The sequence below is a fragment of the Pristiophorus japonicus genome, unplaced genomic scaffold, assembly GCF_044704955.1.
Source record: "Pristiophorus japonicus isolate sPriJap1 unplaced genomic scaffold, sPriJap1.hap1 HAP1_SCAFFOLD_836, whole genome shotgun sequence".
Lineage (NCBI taxonomy): Eukaryota > Metazoa > Chordata > Chondrichthyes > Pristiophoridae > Pristiophorus > Pristiophorus japonicus.
In genome coordinates, this window is record NW_027254758.1 from 138263 (window position 1) to 161438 (window position 23176).

The following is a 23176-nucleotide window of genomic DNA, read 5'->3' on the forward strand; positions in this document are numbered from 1 at the left end:
TCCTAACTCGCACCGAGTCCCACTCACCCATCACCCCCTGTGCTCACTGACCTTAATTCGCTCCCGGTTAAGCAACGCCTTGATTTCAAAATTCTCATCCGTGTTTACAAATCCCTCCATGGCCCTCGCCCCCTCCCTATCTCTGTAACCTCCTCCAGCCCCTACACCCCTCCCTATCTCTGTAACCCCCTCCAGCCCCCACACCTCTCCCTATCTCTGTAACCTCCTCCAGCCCCTACACCCCTCCCTATCTCTGTAATCAATCAATTGTTGTATCATCTAATATACCTGACGTCTCCTTCCATGGCTTGTTGTCATAACAACATAAGAAATAGGAGCAGAAGTCGGCCATTCGGCCCCTCGAGCCTGCTCCGCCATTTAATACGATCATGGCTGATCCGATCATGGACACAGCTCCACTTCCCTGCCCGCCCCCTTATCCCCTTATCGGTTAAGGAACTGTCTATCTCTGTCTTAAATATATTCAATGTCCCGGCTTCCACAGCTCTCTGAGGCAGTGAATTCCACAGATTTACAACCCTCGGAGAGAAGAAATTCCTCCTCATCTCAGTTTTAAATGGGCGGCCCCTTATTCTAAGACCATGCCCCCTAGTTCTAGTCTCCCCCATCAGTGGGAACATCCTCTCTGCATCCACCTTGTCGAGCCCCCCTCATAATCTGATACGTTTCGATAAGATCACCTCTCATTCTTCTGAGTTCCAATGAGTAGAGGCCCAACCTCCTCAACCTTTCCTCATAAGTCAACCCCCTCATCCCCGGAATCAACCGAGTGAACCTTCTCTGAACTGCCTCCAAAGCAAGTGTATCCTTTCGTAAATACGGAAACCAAAACTGCACGCAGTACTCCAGGTGTGGCCTCACCAATACCCTGTATAACTGGAGCAAGACTTCCCTGCTTTTATACTCCATCCCCTTTGCAATAAAGGCCAAGATACCATTGGCCTTCCTGATCACTTGCTGTACCTGCGTACTCGCTCCTCCTCCGCCCCGATCTCGCGCCGCTCCTCCGCGCCAAACATTTGCCGCTCCTCTGCCCTGATGACTGGTCACAAGTCCGCCATGACCTTCCCGATCCTCTGCTGTCCCTGAGCCCCACCGATGTTCCTGCCCACGCTCCAAACGGTGAGTCTTGCTCTGTATGGGGTGTGGGCTCATACCGGGTGTGAGAATCAGGCTAACTCCAGCACTAGGCCCGGAATGAAGCCTGGACATTTCCTGCTCTGTGTGTGTGTGTGGGGGCGCTGTCCTACACCGGGTGTGAGAATCAGGCTAACTCCAGCACCAGGCCCGGAATGAAGCCTGGACATTTCCTGCTCTGTGTGTGTGTGTGGGGGCGCTGTCCTACACCCTTGGGGGGGGGGGGGGGGGTGGATGTGAGGATCAGGCTAACTCCAGCACCAGGCCCGGAATGAAGCCTCGGCATTTCCTGCTCTGTGTGTGTGTGTGTGTGTGTGTGTGTGTGCTCTGTCCCACACCGGGTGTGAGAATCAGGCTAACTCCAGCACCAGGCCCGGAATGAAGCCTCGGCATTTCCTGCTCTGTGTGCATGTGCGGGGCTGCTGTCCCACACCGGGGGGGTGGGGGGGGGTGTGAGGATCAGGCTAACTGCAGCACTAGGCCCGGATTGAAGCCTGAGCATTTCCTGCTCTGTGCGGAGGGGGGAAGAGGTTTCAGTCCCACTCCGGGTGAGAGAGATCAGGCGAACTCCAGCACCAGGCCCGGAATGAAGCCTGGGCCTTTGTGCCTGCTCCGTGCGGATGTGGGAGGGGGCGGTGGTTCGGTGACCGTGGGTGATGAGACGTTGAGGGTTCGCGAGTCGGAGCCTTTGACTGACTCCCAATTTGTCGCCTCCCTCAGGAGGATCCGGTCCCGGTGGTGGAGGATCTCAGACTGTGCTCCGTCAAGCCCCTGGACGAGATCGAGCGACGTTTCTGCTTTGAGGTGGTCTCGGTTCGCACGTACGTCGCGCCGATCGCTGGGAATCGGGGGGCAGCGGAGGAGGGGGAGGGGTGCCATAGGGCCCAGATTGCTGAGTCATAGACACACCAAAACTCACAGCGCGGAAGGAGGCCATTTCGGCCCATCGTGTCCGCCTCGCGCCGGCCGACCAAGAGCCCCCCCCCCCGACCTAATCCCACTTTCCCGCTCTGGGTCCGTAGCCCTGTAGCTTACGGCACTTCAAGGTGCACTGCCTGCCAAATGTGGGGAGGGTTTCTGCCTCTACCGCCCTTTCAGGCCGTGAGTTCCAGACCCTGCCCCTGACCCCCCCCTCCACCCTCTCCCCTCAAATCCCCTCTAAACCTCCCCCCAATTACTTTCAATCCAAGCCCCCTGGTTGTTGACCCCTCTGCCCAGGGAAACAGGTCCGTCCTATCCACTCTATCCAGGCCGCTCATCATTTTATACACCACAATCAGGTCACCCCTCAGCCTCCTCTGTTCCAGAGAGAACCACCCCAGCCTATCCAATCTTTCCTCATGGCTAAAATTCTCCAGTCCCGGCAACATCCTGGTAAATCTCCTCTGTACCCTCTCCAGTGCAACATCCTGGTAAATCTCCTCTGTACCCTCTCCAGTGCAACATCCTGGTAAATCTCCTCTGTACCCTCTCTAGTGCAACATCCTGGTAAATCTCCTCTGTACCCTCTCCAGTGCAACATCCTGGTAAATCTCCTCTGTACCCTCTCCAGTGCAACATCCTGGTAAATCTCCTCTGCACCCGCTCCAGTGCAACATCCTGGTAAATCTCCTCTGTACCCTCTCCAGTGCAACATTCTGGTAAATCTCCTCTGTACCCTCTCCAGTGCAACATCCTGGTAAATCTCCTCTGTACCCTCTCCAGTGCAACATCCTGGTAAATCTCCTCTGTACCCTCTCCAGTGCAACATCCTGGTAAATCTCCTCTGCACCCGCTCCAGTGCAACATCCTGGTAAATCTCCTCTGTACCCTCTCCAGTGCAACATCCTGGTAAATCTCCTCTGTACCCTCTCCAGTGCAACATCCTGGTAAATCTCCTCTGTACCCTCTCCAGTGCAACATCCTGGTAAATCTCCTCTGTACCCTCTCCAGTGCAACATCCTGGTAAATCTCCTCTGCACCCTCTCTAGTGCAACATCCTGGTAAATCTCCTCTGCACCCTCTCCAGTGCAACATCCTGGTAAATCTCCTCTGCACCCTCTCCAGTGCAACATCCTGGTAAATCTCCTCTGCACCCTCTCCAGTGCAACATCCTGGTAAATCTCCTCTGCACCCTCTCCAGTGCAACATCCAGGTAAATCTCCTCTGTACCCTCTCCAGTGCAACATCCTGGTAAATCTCCTCTGTACCCTCTCTAGTGCAACATCCTGATAAATCTCCTCTGTACCCTCTCCCGTGGAATCACGTCCTTCCTGTAATGTTGTGACCAGAACTGCACGCAGTACTCCAGTTGTGATCGAACTAAAGTGTGGGAGACGGGGGAAAAGGGCCAGTGAGACAGAGAGAGAGAGAGAGAGAGAGAGAGAGACAGACAGACAGACAGACAGACAGAGAGAGAGAGAGAGAGAGAGAGAGAGACAGAGAGAGACAGAGAGAGAGAGAGAGAGAGAGAGAGAGAGACAGAGAGAGAGACAGAGAGAGAGAGAGAGACAGAGAGAGAGAGAGAGCGCGCGACATAGAGACTGAGAGAAGGAGAGACAGAGAGGAGATTCAGAGCGAGATGGAGAGAGTGAGAGACAGCGCAACTGAGAGAGGGAGACAGAGAGACAGAGACAGAGAGTGAGAGAGAGAGAGAGAGCGAGAGATAGAGAGAGAGAGAGACAGAGAGAGAGACAGAGCGAGAGGGAGAGAGACAGAGAGACAGAGCAAGACGAAGAGAGAGAGCGAGAGAGACAGAAAGAAGGAGAGACAGCGAGAGGGAGAGAGAGAGACTGAGTGAAAGACAGATGAGGTGAGAATCAGAGACTTAGAAAAACTATTTCACGGGTTTATAGGCCTCGCTGGCCAGGCCGGCGTTTGTCGCCCGTCCCTCGTCGCAGTTGAGAAGGTGGAGGTGAGCCGCCTTCTTGAACCGCTGCAGTCCCGTGTGGTGAAGGTGCTCCCACACAGTGCTGTTCGGGAGGGAGTTCCGGGATTGTGACCCGGCGACGATGCAGGAACGGCCGGTAGAGCCCCCAGTCGGGACGGTGTGTGTGACTGGGGAGGGGGAACGTGGAGGGGGTGGTGTTCCCATGCGCCCGCTGCCCTGGTCCTCCGTGGCGGGCAGAGGCGGTGGGTTTGGGAGGTGCTGCCGAAGAAGCCTTGGCCAGTTGCCGCGGTGGGTCTTGGAGACGGTGCACACTGCGGCCCACGGTGTGCCGGTGGTGGAGGGAGGGAGGGAAGTGTTGGAGGTGGTGGGCGGCTCTGGTGAGTGTCTCGCTGGGCCATTTCAGAGGGGAGTTAATAGTCATCATCGTTATAGGCCGTCCCTCGGAATCGAGGAAAACTTGCCTCCACTGTTAACATGAGTCCTCAGGTGGCTGAACAGCCCAATACGAGAGCCACAGTCCCTGTCACAGGTGGGACAGACGGTGGTTGAGGGAAGGGGAGGGTGGGACTGGTTTGCCGCACGCTCCTTCCGCTGCCTGCGCTTGCTTTCTGCACGCTCTCGGCGACGAGACTCGAGGTGCTCAGCGCCCTCCCGGATGCACTTCCTCCACTTAGGGGCGGCACTGGTCTTTGGGCCAGGGACTCCCAGGTGTCGGTGGGGATGTTGCACTTTATCAGGGAGGGGGGTGTCCCTTGTAACGTTTCCTCTGCCCACCTGGGGCTCGCTTGCCGTGAAGGAGTTCCGAGTAGAGCGCTCGCTTTGGGAGTCTCGTGTCTGGGGGCGTGCGGACAATGTGGCCCTGCCCAGCGGAGCTGGTCGAGTGTGGTCAGTGCTTCGATGCTGGGGATGTTGGCCTGGTCGAGGACGCTAACGTTGGTGCGTCTGTCCTCCCGGGGGATTTGCAGGATCTTGCGGAGACATCGTTGGTGGTATTTCTCCAGCGACTTGAGGTGTCTACTGCACATGGTCCATGTCTCTGAGTCATACAGGAGGGCGGGTATCACTACAGCCCTGTAGACCATGAGCTGGGGGTGAGATACCTACTGTACATGGTCCATGTCTCTGAGCCATACAGGAGGGCGGGTATCACTACAGTCCTGTAGACCATGAGCTGGGGGTGAGATACCTACTGTACATGGTCCATGTCTCTGAGCCATACAGGAGGGCAGGTATCACTACAGCCCTGTAGACCATGAGCTGGGGGTGAGATACCTACTGTACATGGTCCATGTCTCTGAGTCATACAGGAGGGCGGGTATCACTACAGCCCTGTAGACCATGAGCTGGGGGTGAGATACCTACTGTACATGGTCCGTGTCTCTGAGCCATACAGGAGGGCGGGTATCACTACAGCCCTGTAGACCATGAGCTGGGGGTGAGATACCTACTGTACATGGTCCGTGTCTCTGAGCCATACAGGAGGGCGGGTATCACTACAGCCCTGTAGACCATGAGCTGGGGGTGAGATACCTACTGTACATGGTCCATGTCTCTGAGCCATACAGGAGGGCGGGTATCACTACAGCCCTGTAGACCATGAGCTGGGGGTGAGATACCTACTGTACATGGTCCATGTCTCTGGGCCATACAGGAGGGCGGGTATCACTACAGCCCTGTAGACCATGAGCTGGGGGTGAGATACCTACTGTACATGGTCCATGTCTCTGAGCCATACAGGAGGGCGGGTATCACTACAGCCCTGTAGACCATGAGCTGGGGGTGAGATACCTGCTGTACATGGTCCATGTCTCTGAGCCATACAGGAGGGTGGGTATCACTACAGCCCTGTAGACCATGAGCTGGGGGTGAGATACCTACTGTACATGGTCCATGTCTCTGAGCCATACAGGAGGGCGGGTATCACTACAGCCCTGTAGACCATGAGCTGGGGGTGAGATACCTGCTGTACATGGTCCATGTCTCTGAGCCATACAGGAGGGCGGGTATCACTACAGCCCTGTAGACCATGAGCTGGGGGTGAGATACCTACTGTACATGGTCCATGTCTCTGGGCCATACAGGAGGGCGGGTATCACTACAGCCCTGTAGACCATGAGCTGGGGGTGAGATACCTACTGTACATGGTCCATGTCTCTGAGTCATACAGGAGGGCGGGTATCACTACAGCCCTGTAGACCATGAGCTTGGTGGTGGATTTGAGGGCCTGGTCTTCAAACACTCTTTTCCTCAGGCGGCCGAGGGCTGCACTGGAGGCGGTGTTGGACCTCGTCGCCAATGTCTGCTCTTGTTGAGAGGAGGCTCCCGAGGTTTGGGAAATGGTCCACGGTGTCCAGGGCCGGGCCGTGGATCTTGATGACTGGGGGGCAGTGCTGTGCGGCGAGGACAGGCTGGTGGAGGACCTTTGTCTTACGGATGTTTCGCGTAAGGCCCGTGCTTTCATACGCCTCGGTAAATACGTCCTGGAGTTCAGCCTGTAGCTGTCGCGGTGGGAGTTGAACGCCGGTCTCGGGGTCAACGGTCAAGTCGCTGGATTTCCGGTGGCGGTAACGAGACAACTGTGTAGGCCCGTGGATCGGGAGTGAGCCTTGTTGTCCGCTGTAACCCTCTTCCCTTTTCAGGAGCTGTGTCCTCCAGGCGGACTCTGAGTCACTGCGACAGGCGTGGATCCAGGCGGTGGGGTCCAGCATCGACACGGCCTACCGTGAGGCGCCGGACTCAGACACGGCCGCAGAGGTGAGGGGCCGTGGCCTTGCACGGTGGGGCGGCTCGCGGAGCGGGACAAGCCCAGGCTCCGGCCCCGGCCTAGTGTCAAGTTAGCCTGATATACGCACACCACACACCCTCCCCCCCGCGCACACCCTGATAGTTGTGCACAGCAAGCTCCCACAAACAGCAGTGACGTCAATGACCACATCATCGGTTTCAGCGAGGCTGGTTGAGGAATAAGTCTTGGCCCCAGGACACCGGGGGGAACAACCGCCTGCTCTTCTCCCCTGTAGTGGCCGTGGGATCTTGTACGAGCCCCCGAGAGGGCAGACGCGGCCTCGGTTTAACGCCTCATCCGAAAGACGGCCCCTCAGACAGTGCGGCGCTCCCTCAGTACCGTCCCTCCAACAGTGCAGCACTCCCTCAGTACTGCCCCGCCGACAGTGCAACGCTCCCTCAGTACCGCACCTCCGACAGTGCGGCGCTCCCTCAGTACTGCCCCTCCGACAGTGCGGCGCTCCCTCAGTACTGCCCCTCCGACAGTGCGGCACTCCCTCAGTACTGCCCCTCCGACAGTGCAGCACTCCCTCAGTACTGCCCCTCCGACAGTACGGCGCTCCCTCAGTACTGCCACTCCGACAGTGCAGCATTCCCTCAGTACTGCCCCTCCGACAGTGCAGCACTCCCTCAGTACTGCCCCTCCGACAGTACGGCGCTCCCTCAGTACTGCCACTCCGACAGTGCAGCATTCCCTCAGTACTGCCCCTCCGACAGTGCGGCACTCCCACAGTACTGCCCCTCCGACAGTGCGGCACTCCCTCAGTACTGCCCCTCCGACAGTGCGGCACTCCCTCAGTACTGCCCCTCCGACAGTGCAGCGCTCCCTGAGTACTGACCCTCCGACAGAGCATCACTCCCTCAGCACTGCCCCTCCGACAGTGCAGCGCTCCCTCAGTACTGCCCCTCCGACAGTGCAGCGCTCCCTGAGTACTGCCCCTCCGACAGTGCGGCACTCCCTCAGTACTGCCCCTCCGACAGTGCGGCACTCCCTCAGTACTGCCGTGTTTATTATTTTGCCTTTCCCACAGAGCTCGGAGATGAATGCCGCGTCCTCGCTGGGCAAGGAAGGGCCGAGAGAAGGCCCCAGCGTCCTTCAGCAGGTGGTCCGGTTGCCAGGCAACGAGCGGTGCTGCGATTGTGGGAGAGCAGATCCTCGTTGGGCCAGCATTAATCTCGGCATCACCTTGTGCATCGAGTGCTCTGGTATCCACAGGTGAGCGGGCAGAGGGGTTTACACTGCATCTGGGAGGAGGTGGGCGAGAGGGTTAATCCCCCTCCGATAGGGAACAAGGTCTGTAACTGGGAGGAGGTGGGTGAGAGGGTTAATCCCCCTCCGATAGGGAACAGGGTCTGTAACTGGGAGGAGGTGGGTGAGAGGGTTAATCACCCTCCGATAGGGAACAGGGTCTGTAACTGGGAGGAGGTGGGTGAGAGGGTTAATCACCCTCCGATAGGGAACAGGGTCTGTAACTGGGAGGAGGTGGGTGAGAGGGTTAATCCCCTCCGATCGGGAACAGGCTGTAACTGGGGGGAGGTGGGTGAGAGGGTTAATCCAGAGGGTTAATCCCCCTCCGATAGGGAATAGGGTCTGTGACTGGGAGGAGGTGGGTGAGAGGGTTAATCCTCCTCCGATAGGGAACAGGGTCTGTAACTGGGAGGAGGTTGGCGAGAGGGTTAATCCCCCTCCGATAGGGAACAGGGTCTGTAACTGGGAGGAGGTGGGCGAGAGGGTTAATCCCCCTCCGATAGGGAACAGGGTCTGTAACTGGGAGGAGGTGGGTGAGAGGGTTAATCCCCCTCCGATAGGGAACAGGGTCTGTAACTGGGAGGAGGTGGGTGAGAGGGTTAATCCCCCCTCCGATAGGGAACAGGGTCTGTAACTGGGAGGAGGTGGGTGAGAGGGTTAATCCCCCTCCGATAGGGAACAGGGTCTGTAACTGGGAGGAGGTGGGTGAGAGGTTTAATCCCCCTCCGATAGGGAACAGGGTCTGTAACTGGGAGGGGGTGGGTGAGAGGGTTAATCCCCCTCCGATAGGGAACAGGGTCTGTAACTGGGAGGAGGTGGGTGAGAGGGTTAATCCCCCTCCGATCGGGAACAGTCTGAAACTGGGAGGAGGTGGGCGAGAGGGTTAATCCTCCTCCGATAGAGAACAGGGTCTGTAACTGGGAGGAGGTGGGTGAGAGGGTTAATCTCCCTCCGATAGGGAACAGGATCTGTAACTGGGAGGAGGTGGACGAGAGGGTTAATCCCCCTCCGATAGGGAACAGGATCTGTAACTGGGAGGTGGGCGAGAGGGTTAATCCCCCTCCGATAGGAAACAGGGTCTGTAACTGGGAGGAGGTGGGTGAGAGGGTTAATCCCCCTCCGATAGGGAACAGGGTCTGTAACTGGGAGGAGGTGGGTGAGAGGGTTAATCCCCCTCCGATAGGGAACAGGGTCAGTAACTGGGAGGAGGTGGGTGAGAGGGTTAATCCCCCTCCGATAGGGAACAGGGTCTGTAACTGGGAGGAGGTGGGTGAGAGGGTTAATCCCCCTCCGATAGGGAACAGGGTCTGTAACTGGGAGGAGGTGGGTGAGAGGGTTAATCCCCCTCCGATAGGGAACAGGGTCTGTAACTGGGAGGAGGTGGGTGAGAGGGTTAATCCCCCTCCGATAGGGAACAGGGTCTGTAACTGGGAGGAGGTGGGCGAGAGGGTTAATCCCCTCCGATAGGGAACAGGGTCTGTAACTGGGAGGAGGTGGGTGAGAGGGTTAATCCCCCTCCGATAGGGAACAGGGTCTGTAACTGGGAGGAGGTGGGTGAGAGGGTTAATCCCCCTCCGATAGGGAACAGGGTCTGTAACTGGGAGGAGGTGGGTGAGAGGGTTAATCCCCCTCCGATAGGGAACAGGGTCTGTAACTGGGAGGAGGTGGGTGAGAGGGTTAATCCCCCTCCGATAGGGAACAGGGTCTGTAACTGGGAGGAGGTGGGTGAGAGGGTTAATCCCCCTCCGATAGGGAACAGTGTCTGTAACTGGGGGGATGTGGGTGAGAGGGTTTATCCTCCTCCGATTGGGAACAGGGTCTGTAACTGGGAGGAGGTGGGTGAGAGGGTTAATCCCCCTCCGATAGGGAACAGGGTCTGTAACTGGGAGGAGGTAGGTGAGAGGGTTAATCCCCCTCCGATAGGGAACAGGCTGTAACTGGGAGGAGGTGGGTGAGAGGGTTAATCCCCCTCCGATAGGGAACAGGGTCTGTAACTGGGAGGAGGTGGGCGAGAGGGTTAATCTCCCTCCGATAGGGAACAGGTTCTGTAACTGGGAGGAGGTGGGTGAGAGGGTTAATCCCCCTCCGATAGGGAACAGGGTCTGTAACTGGGAGGTGGGTGAGAGGGTTAATCCCCCTCCGATAGGGAACAGGGTCTGTAACTGGGGGGAGGTGGGTGAGAGGGTTAATCGCCCTCCGATAGGGAACAGGGTCTGTAACTGGGAGGTGGGTGAGAGGGTTAATCCCCCTCCGATAGGGAACAGGCTGTAACTGGGAGGAGGTGGGTGAGAGGGTTAATCCCCCTCCGATAGGGAACAGGGTCTGTAACTGGGAGGAGGTGGGTGAGAGGGTTAATCCCCCTCCGATAGGGAACAGGGTCTGTAACTGGGAGGAGGTGGGTGAGAGGGTTAATCCCCCTCCGATAGGGAACAGGGTCTGTAACTGGGAGGAGGTGGGTGAGAGGGTTAATCCCCCTCCGATAGGGAACAAGGTCTGTAACTGGGAGGAGGTGGGTGAGAGGGTTAATTCCACTCCGATGGAGAACAGGGTCTGTAACTGGGAGGAGGTGGGTGAGAGGGTTAATCCCCCTCCGATAGGGAACAAGGTCTGTAACTGGGAGGAGGTGGGTGAGAGGGTTAATCCCCCTCCGATGGGGAACAGGGTCTGTAACTGGGAGGAGGTGTGCGAGAGGGTTAATCCCCCTCCGATAGGGAACAGGGTCTGTAACTGGGAGGAGGTGGGCGAGAGGGTTAATCCCCCTCCGATAGGGAACAGGGTCTGTAACTGGGAGGAGGTGGGCGAGAGGGTTAATCCCCCTCCGATAGGGAACAGGGTCTGTAACTGGGAGGAGGTGGGCGAGAGGGTTAATCCCCCTCCGATAGGGAACAGGGTCTGTAACTGGGAGGAGGTAGGTGAGAGGGTTAATCCCCCTCCGATAGGGAACAGGCTGTAACTGGGAGGAGGTGGGTGAGAGGGTTAATCCCCCTCCGATAGGGAACAGGGTCTGTAACTGGGAGGAGGTGGGCGAGAGGGTTAATCTCCCTCCGATAGGGAACAGGTTCTGTAACTGGGAGGAGGTGGGTGAGAGGGTTAATCCCCCTCCGATAGGGAACAGGGTCTGTAACTGGGAGGTGGGTGAGAGGGTTAATCCCCCTCCGATAGGGAACAGGGTCTGTAACTGGGGGGAGGTGGGTGAGAGGGTTAATCGCCCTCCGATAGGGAACAGGGTCTGTAACTGGGAGGAGGTGGGTGAGAGGGTTAATCCCCCTCCGATAGGGAACAGGGTCTGTAACTGGGGGGAGGTGGGTGACAGGGTTAATCGCCCTCCGATAGGGAACAGGGTCTGTAACTGGGAGGTGGGTGAGAGGGTTAATCCCCCTCCGATAGGGAACAAGGTCTGTAACTGGGAGGAGGTGGGTGAGAGGGTTAATCCCCCTCCGATGGGGAACAGGGTCTGTAACTGGGAGGAGGTGTGCGAGAGGGTTAATCCCCCTCCGATAGGGAACAGGGTCTGTAACTGGGAGGAGGTGGGCGAGAGGGTTAATCCCCCTCCGATAGGGAACAGGGTCTGTAACTGGGAGGAGGTGGGCGAGAGGGTTAATCCCCCTCCGATAGGGAACAGGGTCTGTAACTGGGAGGAGGTAGGTGAGAGGGTTAATCCCCCTCCGATAGGGAACAGGCTGTAACTGGGAGGAGGTGGGTGAGAGGGTTAATCCCCCTCCGATAGGGAACAGGGTCTGTAACTGGGAGGAGGTGGGCGAGAGGGTTAATCTCCCTCCGATAGGGAACAGGTTCTGTAACTGGGAGGAGGTGGGTGAGAGGGTTAATCCCCCTCCGATAGGGAACAAGGTCTGTAACTGGGAGGAGGTGGGTGAGAGGGTTAATTCCACTCCGATGGAGAACAGGGTCTGTAACTGGGAGGAGGTGGGTGAGAGGGTTAATCCCCCTCCGATAGGGAACAGGGTCTGTAACTGGGAGGAGGTGGGCGAGAGGGTTAATCTCCCTCCGATAGGGAACAGGTTCTGTAACTGGGAGGAGGTGGGTGAGAGGGTTAATCCCCCTCCGATAGGGAACAGGGTCTGTAACTGGGAGGAGGTGGGCGAGAGGGTTAATCCCCCTCCGATAGGGAACAGTGTCCGTAACTGGGAGGAGGTGGGCGAGAGGGTTAATCCCCCTCCGATAGGGAACAGGGTCTGTAACTGGGAGGAGGTGGGCGAGAGGGTTAATCCCCCTCCGATAGGGAACAGGGTCTGTAAATGGGAGGAGGTGGGTGAGAGGGTTCATCCCCCTCCAATAGGGAACAGGGTCTGTAACTGGGAGGAGGTGGGCGAGAGGGTTAGTCCCCCTCCCACTGTATCACTTGTGAATTTCTGCTTTTCAGGAGCCTGGGAGTCCACCTCTCCAAAGTCCGATCACTGACCCTGGATTCATGGGAACCAGAATTACTTAAGGTGAGGGCAAGTCTGCGATGAGGGTCGAACCAGTGAGGTCAGGGTTCAGAGTTCACCGTGGGCGGTCAGCACAGATCGGATTTCACTCCGCAGCCATGTTGGGATTTTACGTCAATGATGTAACCCTCCCACATCTGGGAGTGTGAGTCCATTGGGATTGTGTACAATGGGAGTGAATGGGAAGGGGTTTGGGTCCATTGGGATTGTGCGCAGTGGGAGTGAATGGGAAGGGGTTTGGGTCCATTGGGATTGTGCGCAGTGGGAGTGAATGGGAAGGGGTTTGGGTCCATTGGGATTGTACACAGTGGGAGTGAATGGGAAGGGGTTTGGGTCCATTGGGATTGTGCGCAATGGGAGTGAATGGGAAGGGGTTTGGGTCCATTGGGATTGTGCACAGTGGGAGTGAATGGGAAGGGGTTTGGGTCCATTGGGATTGTGCGCAGTGGGAGTGAATGGGAAGGGGTTTGGGTCCATTGGGATTGTGCACAGTGGGAGTGAATGGGAAGGGGTTTGGGTCCATTGGGATTGTGCGCAGTGGGAGTGAATGGGAAGGGGTTTGGGTCCATTGGGATTGTGCGCAGTGGGAGTGAATGGGAAGAGGTTTGGGTCCATTGGGATTGTGCACAGTGGGAGTGAATGGGAAGGGGTTTGGGTCCATTGGGATTGTGCGCAGTGGGAGTGAATGGGAAGGGGTTTGGGTCCATTGGGATTGTGCGCAGTGGGAATGAATGGGAAGGGGTTTGGCTCCATTGGGATTGTGTACAGTGGGAGTGAATGGGAAGGGGTTTGGGTCCATTGGGATTGTGTACAGTGGGAGTGAATGGGAAGGGGTTTGGGTCCATTGGGATTGTGTACAGTGGGAGTGAATGGGAAGGGGTTTGGCTCCATTGGGATTGTGTACAGTGGGAGTGAATGGGAAGGGGTTTGGGTCCATTGGGATTGTGCACAGTGGGAGTGAATGGGAAGGGGTTTGGCTCCATTGGGATTGTGTACAGTGGGAGTGAATGGGAAGGGGTTTGGGTCCATTGGGATTCTGTACAATTTAGCAATCTCGTTCTCTTATTTCTTCAGCTAATCTGTGCGCTGGGGAATAATGTTGTTAACAGCATATACGAGGCCGAGTGGCAGGACGCAGGTGTGAGCAAGGTCACAGCCGAGAGCCCACGGTAAGCCTCCGCTTTAAGGAGAAGTTGTTTTGCCTCTCACAGTGTCGGTGTGTTTGATGGGTCAGTGTAGAGGGAGCTTTACTCTGTATCTAACCCCCTGTCCCTGCCCTGGGAGTGTTTGATGGGACAGTGTAGAGGGAGCTTTACTCTGTATCTAACCCCCTGTACCTGCCCTGGGAGTGTTTGATGGGACAGTGTAGAGGGAGCTTTACTCTGTATCTAACCCCGTGCTGTACCTGCCCTGGGAGTGTTTGATGGGGCAGTGTAGAGGGAGCTTTACTCTGTATCTAACCCCCTGTACCTGCCCTGGGAGTGTTTGATGGGACAGTGTAGAGGGAGCTTTACTCTGTATCTAACCCCGTGCTGTACCTGCCCTGGGAGTGTTTGATGGGACAGTGTAGAGGGAGCTTTACTCTGTATCTAACCCCGTGCTGTACCTGCCCTGGGAGTGCTTGATGGGACAGTGTAGAGGGAGCTTTACTCTGTATCTAACCCCCTGTAGCTGCCCTGGAAGCGTTTGATGGGACAGTGTAGAGGGAGCTTTACTCTGTATCTAACCCCCTGTACCTGCCCTGGGAGTGTTTGATGGTACAGTGCAGAGGGAGCTTTACTCTGTATCTCACCCCGTGCTGTATCTGCCCTGGGAGTGTTTGATGGGACAGTGCAGAGGGAGCTTTACTCTGTATCTAACCCCCTGTACCTGCCCTGGGAGTGTTTGATGGGACAGTGTAGAGGGAGCTTTACTCTGTATCTAAACCCCTGTACCTGCCCTGGGAGTGTTTGATGGGACAGTGTAGAGGGAGCTTTACTCTGTCTCTAACCCCCTGTACCTGCCCTGGGAGCGTTTGATGGGACAGTGTAGAGGGAGCTTTACTCTGTATCTAACCCCGTGCTGTACCTGCCCGAGAGTGTTTGATGGGACAGTGTAGAGGGAGCTTTACTCTGTATCTAACCCCCTGTACCTGCCCTGGGAGTGTTTGATGGGACAGTGTAGAGGGAGCTTTACTCTGTATCTAACCCCGTGCTGTACCTGCCCTGGGAGTGTTTGATGGGACAGTGTAGAGGGAGCTTTACTCTGTATCTAACCCCGTGCTGTACCTGCCCTGGGAGTGTTTGATGGGACAGTGTAGAGGGAGCTTTACTCTGTATCTAACTCCCTGTACCTGCCCTGGGAGTGTTTGATGGGACAGTGTAGAGGGAGCTTTACTCTGTATCTAACCCCCTGTACCTGCCCTGGGAGTGTTTGATGGGACAGTGCAGAGGGAGCTTTACTCTGTATCTAATCCCCTGTACCTGCCCTGGGAGTGTTTGATGGGACAGTGTAGAGGGAGCTTTACTCTGTATCTAACCCCCTGTACCTGCCCTGGGAGTGTTTGATGGGACAGTGCAGAGGGAGCTTTACTCTGTATCTAATCCCCTGTACCTGCCCTGGGAGTGTTTGATGGGACAGTGTAGAGGGAGCTTTACTCTGTATCTAACCCCGTGCTGTACCTGCCCGAGAGTGTTTGATGGGACAGTGTAGAGGGAGCTTTACTCTGTATCTAACCCCCTGTACCTGCCCTGGGAGTGTTTGATGGGACAGTGTAGAGGGAGCTTTACTCTGTATCTAACCCCGTGCTGTACCTGCCCTGGGAGTGTTTGATGGGACAGTGTAGAGGGAGCTTTACTCTGTATCTAACCCCGTGCTGTACCTGCCCTGGGAGTGTTTGATGGGACAGTGTAGAGGGAGCTTTACTCTGTATCTAACTCCCTGTACCTGCCCTGGGAGTGTTTGATGGGACAGTGTAGAGGGAGCTTTACTCTGTATCTAACCCCCTGTACCTGCCCTGGGAGTGTTTGATGGGACAGTGCAGAGGGAGCTTTACTCTGTATCTAATCCCCTGTACCTGCCCTGGGAGTGTTTGATGGGACAGTGTAGAGGGAGCTTTACTCTGTATCTAACCCCCTGTACCTGCCCTGGGAGTGTTTGATGGGACAGTGCAGAGGGAGCTTTACTCTGTATCTAATCCCCTGTACCTGCCCTGGGAGTGTTTGATGGGACAGTGTAGAGGGAGCTTTACTCTGTATCTAACCCCGTGCTGTACCTGCCCGAGAGTGTTTGATGGGACAGTGTAGAGGGAGCTTTACTCTGTATCTAACCCCCTGTACCTGCCCTGGGAGTGTTTGATGGGACAGTGTAGAGGGAGCTTTACTCTGTATCTAACCCCGTGCTGTACCTGCCCTGGGAGTGTTTGATGGGACAGTGTAGAGGGAGCTTTACTCTGTATCTAACCCCGTGCTGTACCTGCCCTGGGAGTGTTTGATGGGACAGTGTAGAGGGAGCTTTACTCTGTATCTAACTCCCTGTACCTGCCCTGGGAGTGTTTGATGGGACAGTGTAGAGGGAGCTTTACTCTGTATCTAACCCCCTGTACCTGCCCTGGGAGTGTTTGATGGGACAGTGCAGAGGGAGCTTTACTCTGTATCTAATCCCCTGTACCTGCCCTGGGAGTGTTTGATGGGACAGTGTAGAGGGAGCTTTACTCTGTATCTAACCCCCTGTACCTGCCCTAGGAGTGTTTGATGGGACAGTGTAGAGGGAGCTTTACTCTGTATCTAACCCCCTGTACCTGCCCTAGGAGTGTTTGATGGGACAGTGTAGAGGGAGCTTTACTCTGTATCTAACCCCCTGTACCTGCCCTGGGAGTGTTTGATGGGACAGTGTAGACATGGATAATTGACAGCGACTGTGTGATTGATTCCAGGCGGGAGAAGGAACAGTGGATCAAAGCCAAATATGTGATGAAGAGATTTCTGAAAAAACTCCCTTCTCCTGAAAGCTCAGGTAACTTTTCACGAGTGAGAGGGACTGAGAGACACCAGTCAGTGTACAGATATCTCCCTGAGGGAGAGGGGACTGAGAGACACCAGTCAGTGTACAGATATCTCCCTGAGGGAGAGGGGACTGAGAGACACCAGTCAGTGTACAGATATCTCCCTGAGGGAGAGGGAACTGAGAGACACCAGTCAGTGTACAGATATCTCCCTGAGGGAGAGGGGACTGAGAGACACCAGTCAGTGTACAGATATATCCCTGAGGGAGAGGGGACTGAGAGACACCAGTCAGTGTACAGATATCTCCCTGAGGGAGAGGGGACTGAGAGACACTAGTCAGTGTACAGATATCTCCCTGAGGGAGAGGGGACTGAGAGACACCAGTCAGTGTACAGATATCTCCCTGAGGGAGAGGGACTGAGAGACACCAGTCAGTGTACAGATATCTCCCTGAGGGAGAGGGGACTGAGAGACACCAGTCAGTGTACAGATATCTCCCTGAGGGAGAGGGACTGAGAGACACCAGTCAGTGTACAGATATCTCCCTGAGGGAGAGGGACTGAGAGACACCAGTCAGTGTACAGATATCTCCCTGAGAGAGAGGGGACTGAGAGACACCAGTCAGTGTACAGATATCTCCCTGAGGGAGAGGGACTGAGAGACACCAGTCAGTGTACAGATATCTCCCTGAGGGAGAGGGACTGAGAGACACCAGTCAGTGTACAGATATCTCCCTGAGAGAGAGGGGACTGAGAGACACCAGTCAGTGTACAGATATCTCACTGAGGGAGAGGGGACTGAGAGACACCAGTCAGTGTACAGATATCTCCCTGAGGGAGAGGGACTGAGAGACACCAGTCAGTGAACAGATATCTCCCTGAGGGAGAGGGGACTGAGAGACACCAGTCAGTGTACAGATATCTCACTGAGGGAGAGGGGACTGAGAGACACCAGTCAGTGTACAGATATCTCCCTGAGGGAGAGGGACTGAGAGACACCAGTCAGTGTACAGATATCTCCCTGAGGGAGAGGGACTGAGAGACACCAGTCAGTGTACAGATATCTCCCTGAGGGAGAGGGACTGAGAGACACCAGTCAGTGTACAGATATCTCCCTGAGGGAGAGGGGACTGAGAGACACCAGTCAGTGTACAGATATCTTCCTGAGGGAGAGGGACTGAGAGACACCAGTCAGTGTACAGATATCTCCCTGAGGGAGAGGGACTGAGAGACACCAGTCAGTGTACAGATATCTCCCTGAGAGAGAGGGGACTGAGAGACACCAGTCAGTGTACAGATATCTCCCTGAGGGAGAGGGACTGAGAGACACCAGTCAGTGGACAGATATCTCCCTGAGGGAGAGGGAATGAGAGACACCAGTCAGTGTACAGATATCTCCCTGAGAGAGAGGGGACTGAGAGACACCAGTCAGTGTACAGATATCTCCCTGAGGGAGAGGGACTGAGAGACACCAGTCAGTGTACAGATATCTCCCTGAGGGAGAGGGACTGAGAGACACCAGTCAGTGTACAGATATCTCCCTGAGGGAGAGGGACTGAGAGACACCAGTCAGTGTACAGATATCTCCCTGAGGGAGAGGGGACTGAGAGACACCAGTCAGTGTACAGATATCTCCCTGAGGGAGAGGGACTGAGAGACACCAGTCAGTGTACAGATATCTCCCTGAGGGAGAGGGGACTGAGAGACACCAGTCAGTGTACAGATATCCCCCTGAGGGAGAGGGGACTGAGAGACACCAGTCAGTGTACAGATATCCCCCTGAGGGAGAGGGGACTGAGAGACACCAGTCAGTGTATAGATATCTCCCTGAGGGAGAGGGGACTGAGAGACACCAGTCAGTGTACAGATATCTCCCTGAGGGAGAGGGACTGAGAGACACCAGTCAGTGTACAGATATCTCCCTGAGGGAGAGGGGACTGAGAGACACCAGTCAGTGTACAGATATCCCCCTGAGGGAGAGGGGACTGAGAGACACCAGTCAGTGGACAGATATCTCCCTGAGGGAGAGACGGTGGTCAGTGAACGGACGGGGTGACTAATTTCCCTCTCCTGCCTGTACCAGGGACCGAGGCCCACGCGTGCCCGACAGACCGACTGCCGACTGCGCCCAGCCCCCCGGATCTGCTTCTCTATCGTGCAGCCACCGTGGGCGAAGTGCCGGGGATGTGCGAGGCGCTGGCGTTTGGCGCCGGCGTGAACCGGCCCAACGCCCAGGACGGGAGCCGCACCCCGCTGATCGCCGCCGCGCGCGGGGTAAGTGACGACGCACCCCGCAGGCGAATAGCCACCTCGCGGGGCGGTTGAGGATTCAGTTCGCTCCGAGACTCGAGAGAGAGAGAGAGAGGAGAGAGAGAGAGAGAGAGGGGGAGGGGGAGGGATGGAGAGAGAGAGAGACAGAGACAGAGAGAGGGAGAGTGAGACAGAGAGAGGGAGAGTGAGACAGAGAGAGGGAGAGTGAGACAGAGAGAGGGAGAGTGAGACAGAGAGAGGGAGAGTGAGACAGAGAGAGGGAGAGTGAGACAGAGAGAGGGAGAGTGAGACAGAGAGAGGGAGAGTGAGACAGAGAGGAGAGAAGGGATGGAAGGTAATAAGGAGAAAACTCACACTTAACTTATATTGAACATTAGTTAGACCACACTTGGAGCACCGTGCACAGTTCTGCTCTCCATATACCTGCGTTAGACCACACTTGGAGTACCGTGCACAGTTCTGGTCTCCGTATACCTGGGTTAGACCACACTTGGAGCACTGTGCACAGTTCTGGTCTCCGTATACCTGGGTTAGACCACACTTGGAGCACTGTGCACAGTTCTGCTCTCCATATACCTGCGTTAGACCACACTGGGAGCACTGTGCACAGTTCTGCTCTCCATATACCTGGGTTAGACCACACTTGGAGTACCGTGCACAGTTCTGGTCTCCATATACCTGGGTTAGACCACACTGGGAGCACCGTGCACAGTTCTGGTCTCCATATACTTGGGTTAGACCACACTGGGAGCACCGTGCACAGTTCTGGTCTCCATATACCCGGGTTATACCACACTGGGAGCACCGTGCACAGTTCTGGTCTCCATATACCTGGGTTAGACCACACTGGGAGCACCGTGCACAGTTCTGGTCTCCATATACCTGGGTGAGACCACACTGGGAGCACTGTGCACAGTTCTGGTCTCCATATACCCGGGTTAGACCACACTGGGAGCACCGTGCACAGTTCTGGTCTCCATATACCCGGGTTAGACCACACTGGGAGCACTGTGCACAGTTCTGGTCTCCATATACCTGGGTTAGACCACACTTGGAGCACCGTGCACAGTTCTGGTCTCCATATACCTAGGTTAGACCACACTGGGAGCACCGTGCACAGTTCTGGTCTCCATATACCTGGGTTAGACCACACTGGGAGCACTGTGCACAGTTCTGGTCTCCATATACCTGGGTTAGACCACACTTGGAGTACCGTGCACAGTTCTGGTCTCCATATACCTGGGTTAGACCACACTGGGAGCACCGTGCACAGTTCTGGTCTCCATATACTTGGGTTAGACCACACTGGGAGCACCGTGCACAGTTCTGGTCTCCATATACCCGGGTTATACCACACTGGGAGCACCGTGCACAGTTCTGGTCTCCATATACCTGGGTTAGACCACACTGGGAGCACCGTGCACAGTTCTGGTCTCCATATACCTGGGTGAGACCACACTGGGAGCACTGTGCACAGTTCTGGTCTCCATATACCCGGGTTAGACCACACTGGGAGCACCGTGCACAGTTCTGGTCTCCATATACCCGGGTTAGACCACACTGGGAGCACTGTGCACAGTTCTGGTCTCCATATACCTGGGTTAGACCACACTTGGAGTACCGTGCACAGTTCTGGTCTCCATATACCTGGGTTAGACCACACTGGGAGCACCGTGCACAGTTCTGGTCTCCATATACTTGGGTTAGACCACACTGGGAGCACCGTGCACAGTTCTGGTCTCCATATACCCGGGTTATACCACACTGGGAGCACCGTGCACAGTTCTGGTCTCCATATACCTGGGTTAGACCACACTGGGAGCACCGTGCACAGTTCTGGTCTCCATATACCTGGGTGAGACCACACTGGGAGCACTGTGCACAGTTCTGGTCTCCATATACCCGGGTTCGACCACACTGGGAGCACCGTGCACAGTTCTGGTCTCCATATACCCGGGTTAGACCACACTGGGAGCACTGTGCACAGTTCTGGTCTCCATATACCTGGGTTAGACCACACTTGGAGCACCGTGCACAGTTCTGGTCTCCATATACCTAGGTTAGACCACACTGGGAGCACCGTGCACAGTTCTGGTCTCCATATACCTGGGTTAGACCACACTGGGAGCACTGTGCACAGTTCTGGTCTCCATATACCTGGGTTAGACCACTCTTGGAGTACCGTGCACAGTTCTGGTCTCCATATACCTGGGTTAGACCACACTGGGAGCACCGTGCACAGTTCTGGTCTCCATATACTTGGGTTAGACCACACTGGGAGCACCGTGCACAGTTCTGGTCTCCATATACCCGGGTTATACCACACTGGGAGCACCGTGCACAGTTCTGGTCTCCATATACCTGGGTTAGACCACACTGGGAGCACCGTGCACAGTTCTGGTCTCCATATACCTGGGTGAGACCACACTGGGAGCACTGTGCACAGTTCTGGTCTCCATATACCCGGGTTAGACCACACTGGGAGCACCGTGCACAGTTCTGGTCTCCATATACCCGGGTTAGACCACACTGGGAGCACCGTGCACAGTTCTGGTCTCCATATACCTGGGTTAGACCACACTTGGAGCACCGTGCACAGTTCTGGTCTCCATATACCTAGGTTAGACCACACTTGGAGCACTGTGCACAGTTCTGGTCTCCATATACCTGGGTTAGACCACACTGGGAGCACCGTGCACAGTTCTGGTCTCCATATACCTGGGTGAGACCACACTGGGAGCACTGTGCACAGTTCTGGTCTCCATATACCCGGGTTAGACCACACTGGGAGCACCGTGCACAGTTCTGGTCTCCATATACCCGGGTTAGACCACACTGGGAGCACCGTGCACAGTTCTGGTCTCCATATACCCGGGTTAGACCACACTGGGAGCACTGTGCACAGTTCTGGTCTCCATATACCTGGGTTAGACCACACTTGGAGCACCGTGCACAGTTCTGGTCTCCATATACCTAGGTTAGACCACACTTGGAGCACTGTGCACAGTTCTGGTCTCCATATACCTGGGTTAGACCACACCGGGAGCACTGTGCACAGTTCTGGTCTCCATATACCCGGGTTAGACCACACTGGGAGCACCGTGCACAGTTCTGGTCTCTGTATACCTGGGTTAGACCACACTGGGAGCACTGTGCACAGTTCTGGTCTCCATATACCCGGGTTAGACCACACTTGGAGCACTGTGCACAGTTCTGGTCTCCATATACCTGGGTTAGAGCACACTTGGAGCACCGTGCACAGTTCTGGTCTCCATATACCTGGGTTAGACCACACTTGGAGCACTGTGCACAGTTCTGGTCTCCATATACCTGGGTTAGACCACACTGGGAGCACCGTGCACAGTTCTGGTCTCCATATACCTGGGTTAGACCACACTTGGAGCACCGTGCACAGTTCTGGTCTCCATATACCTGGGTTAGACCACACTGGGAGCACCGTGCACAGTTCTGGTCTCCATATACCTGGGTTAGACCACACTTGGAGCACTGTGCACAGTTCTGGTCTCCATATACCTGGGTTAGACCACACTGGGAGCACCGTGCACAGTTCTGGTCTCCATATACCTGGGTTAGAGCACACTTGGAGCACCGTGCACAGTTCTGGTCTCCATATACCTGGGTTAGACCACACTTGGAGCACTGTGCACAGTTCTGGTCTCCATATACCTGGGTTAGACCACACTGGGAGCACCGTGCACAGTTCTGGTCTCCATATACCTGGGTTAGACCACACTTGGAGCACCGTGCACAGTTCTGGTCTCCATATACCTGGGTTAGACCATACTGGGAGCACCGTGCACAGTTCTGGTCTCCATATACCCGGGTTAGACCACACTGGGAGCACCATGCACAGTTCTGGTCTCCATATACCCGGGTTAGAACACACTTGGAGCACCATACACAGTTCTGGTCTCCATATACCCGGGTTAGACCACACTGGGAGCACTGTGCACAGTTCTGGTCTCCATATACCCGGGTTAGACCACACTTGGAGCACCGTGCACAGTTCTGGTCTCCGTATACCTGGGTTAGACCACACTTGGAGCACTGTGCACAGTTATGGTCTCCATATACCTGGGTTAGACCACACTGGGAGCACCGTGCACAGTTCTGGTCTCCATATACCTGGGTGAGACCACACTGGGAGCACTGTGCACAGTTCTGGTCTCCATATACCCGGGTTAGACCACACTGGGAGCACCGTGCACAGTTCTGGTCTCCATATACCCGGGTTAGACCACACTGGGAGCACCGTGCACAGTTCTGGTCTCCATATACCCGGGTTAGACCACACTGGGAGCACTGTGCACAGTTCTGGTCTCCATATACCTGGGTTAGACCACACTTGGAGCACCGTGCACAGTTCTGGTCTCCATATACCTAGGTTAGACCAC

At 55.7% G+C, this 23176-nt stretch overlaps 1 protein-coding gene across 1 annotated transcript in view; it reads left to right on the top strand.

The window, feature by feature from the left end:
* Positions 1–23176, top strand: part of LOC139257419 (arf-GAP with coiled-coil, ANK repeat and PH domain-containing protein 2-like) — a 172958-nt gene that overhangs the window by 136925 nt on the left and 12857 nt on the right. The window contains exons 12-18 of the mRNA XM_070874464.1: positions 1879–1979; positions 6667–6781; positions 7843–8027; positions 12442–12511; positions 13583–13677; positions 16422–16501; positions 18574–18764. Of these exons, the coding sequence (XP_070730565.1) occupies positions 1879–1979; positions 6667–6781; positions 7843–8027; positions 12442–12511; positions 13583–13677; positions 16422–16501; positions 18574–18764 (837 nt within the window). The remainder of the gene's footprint in view (positions 1–1878; positions 1980–6666; positions 6782–7842; positions 8028–12441; positions 12512–13582; positions 13678–16421; positions 16502–18573; positions 18765–23176) is intronic.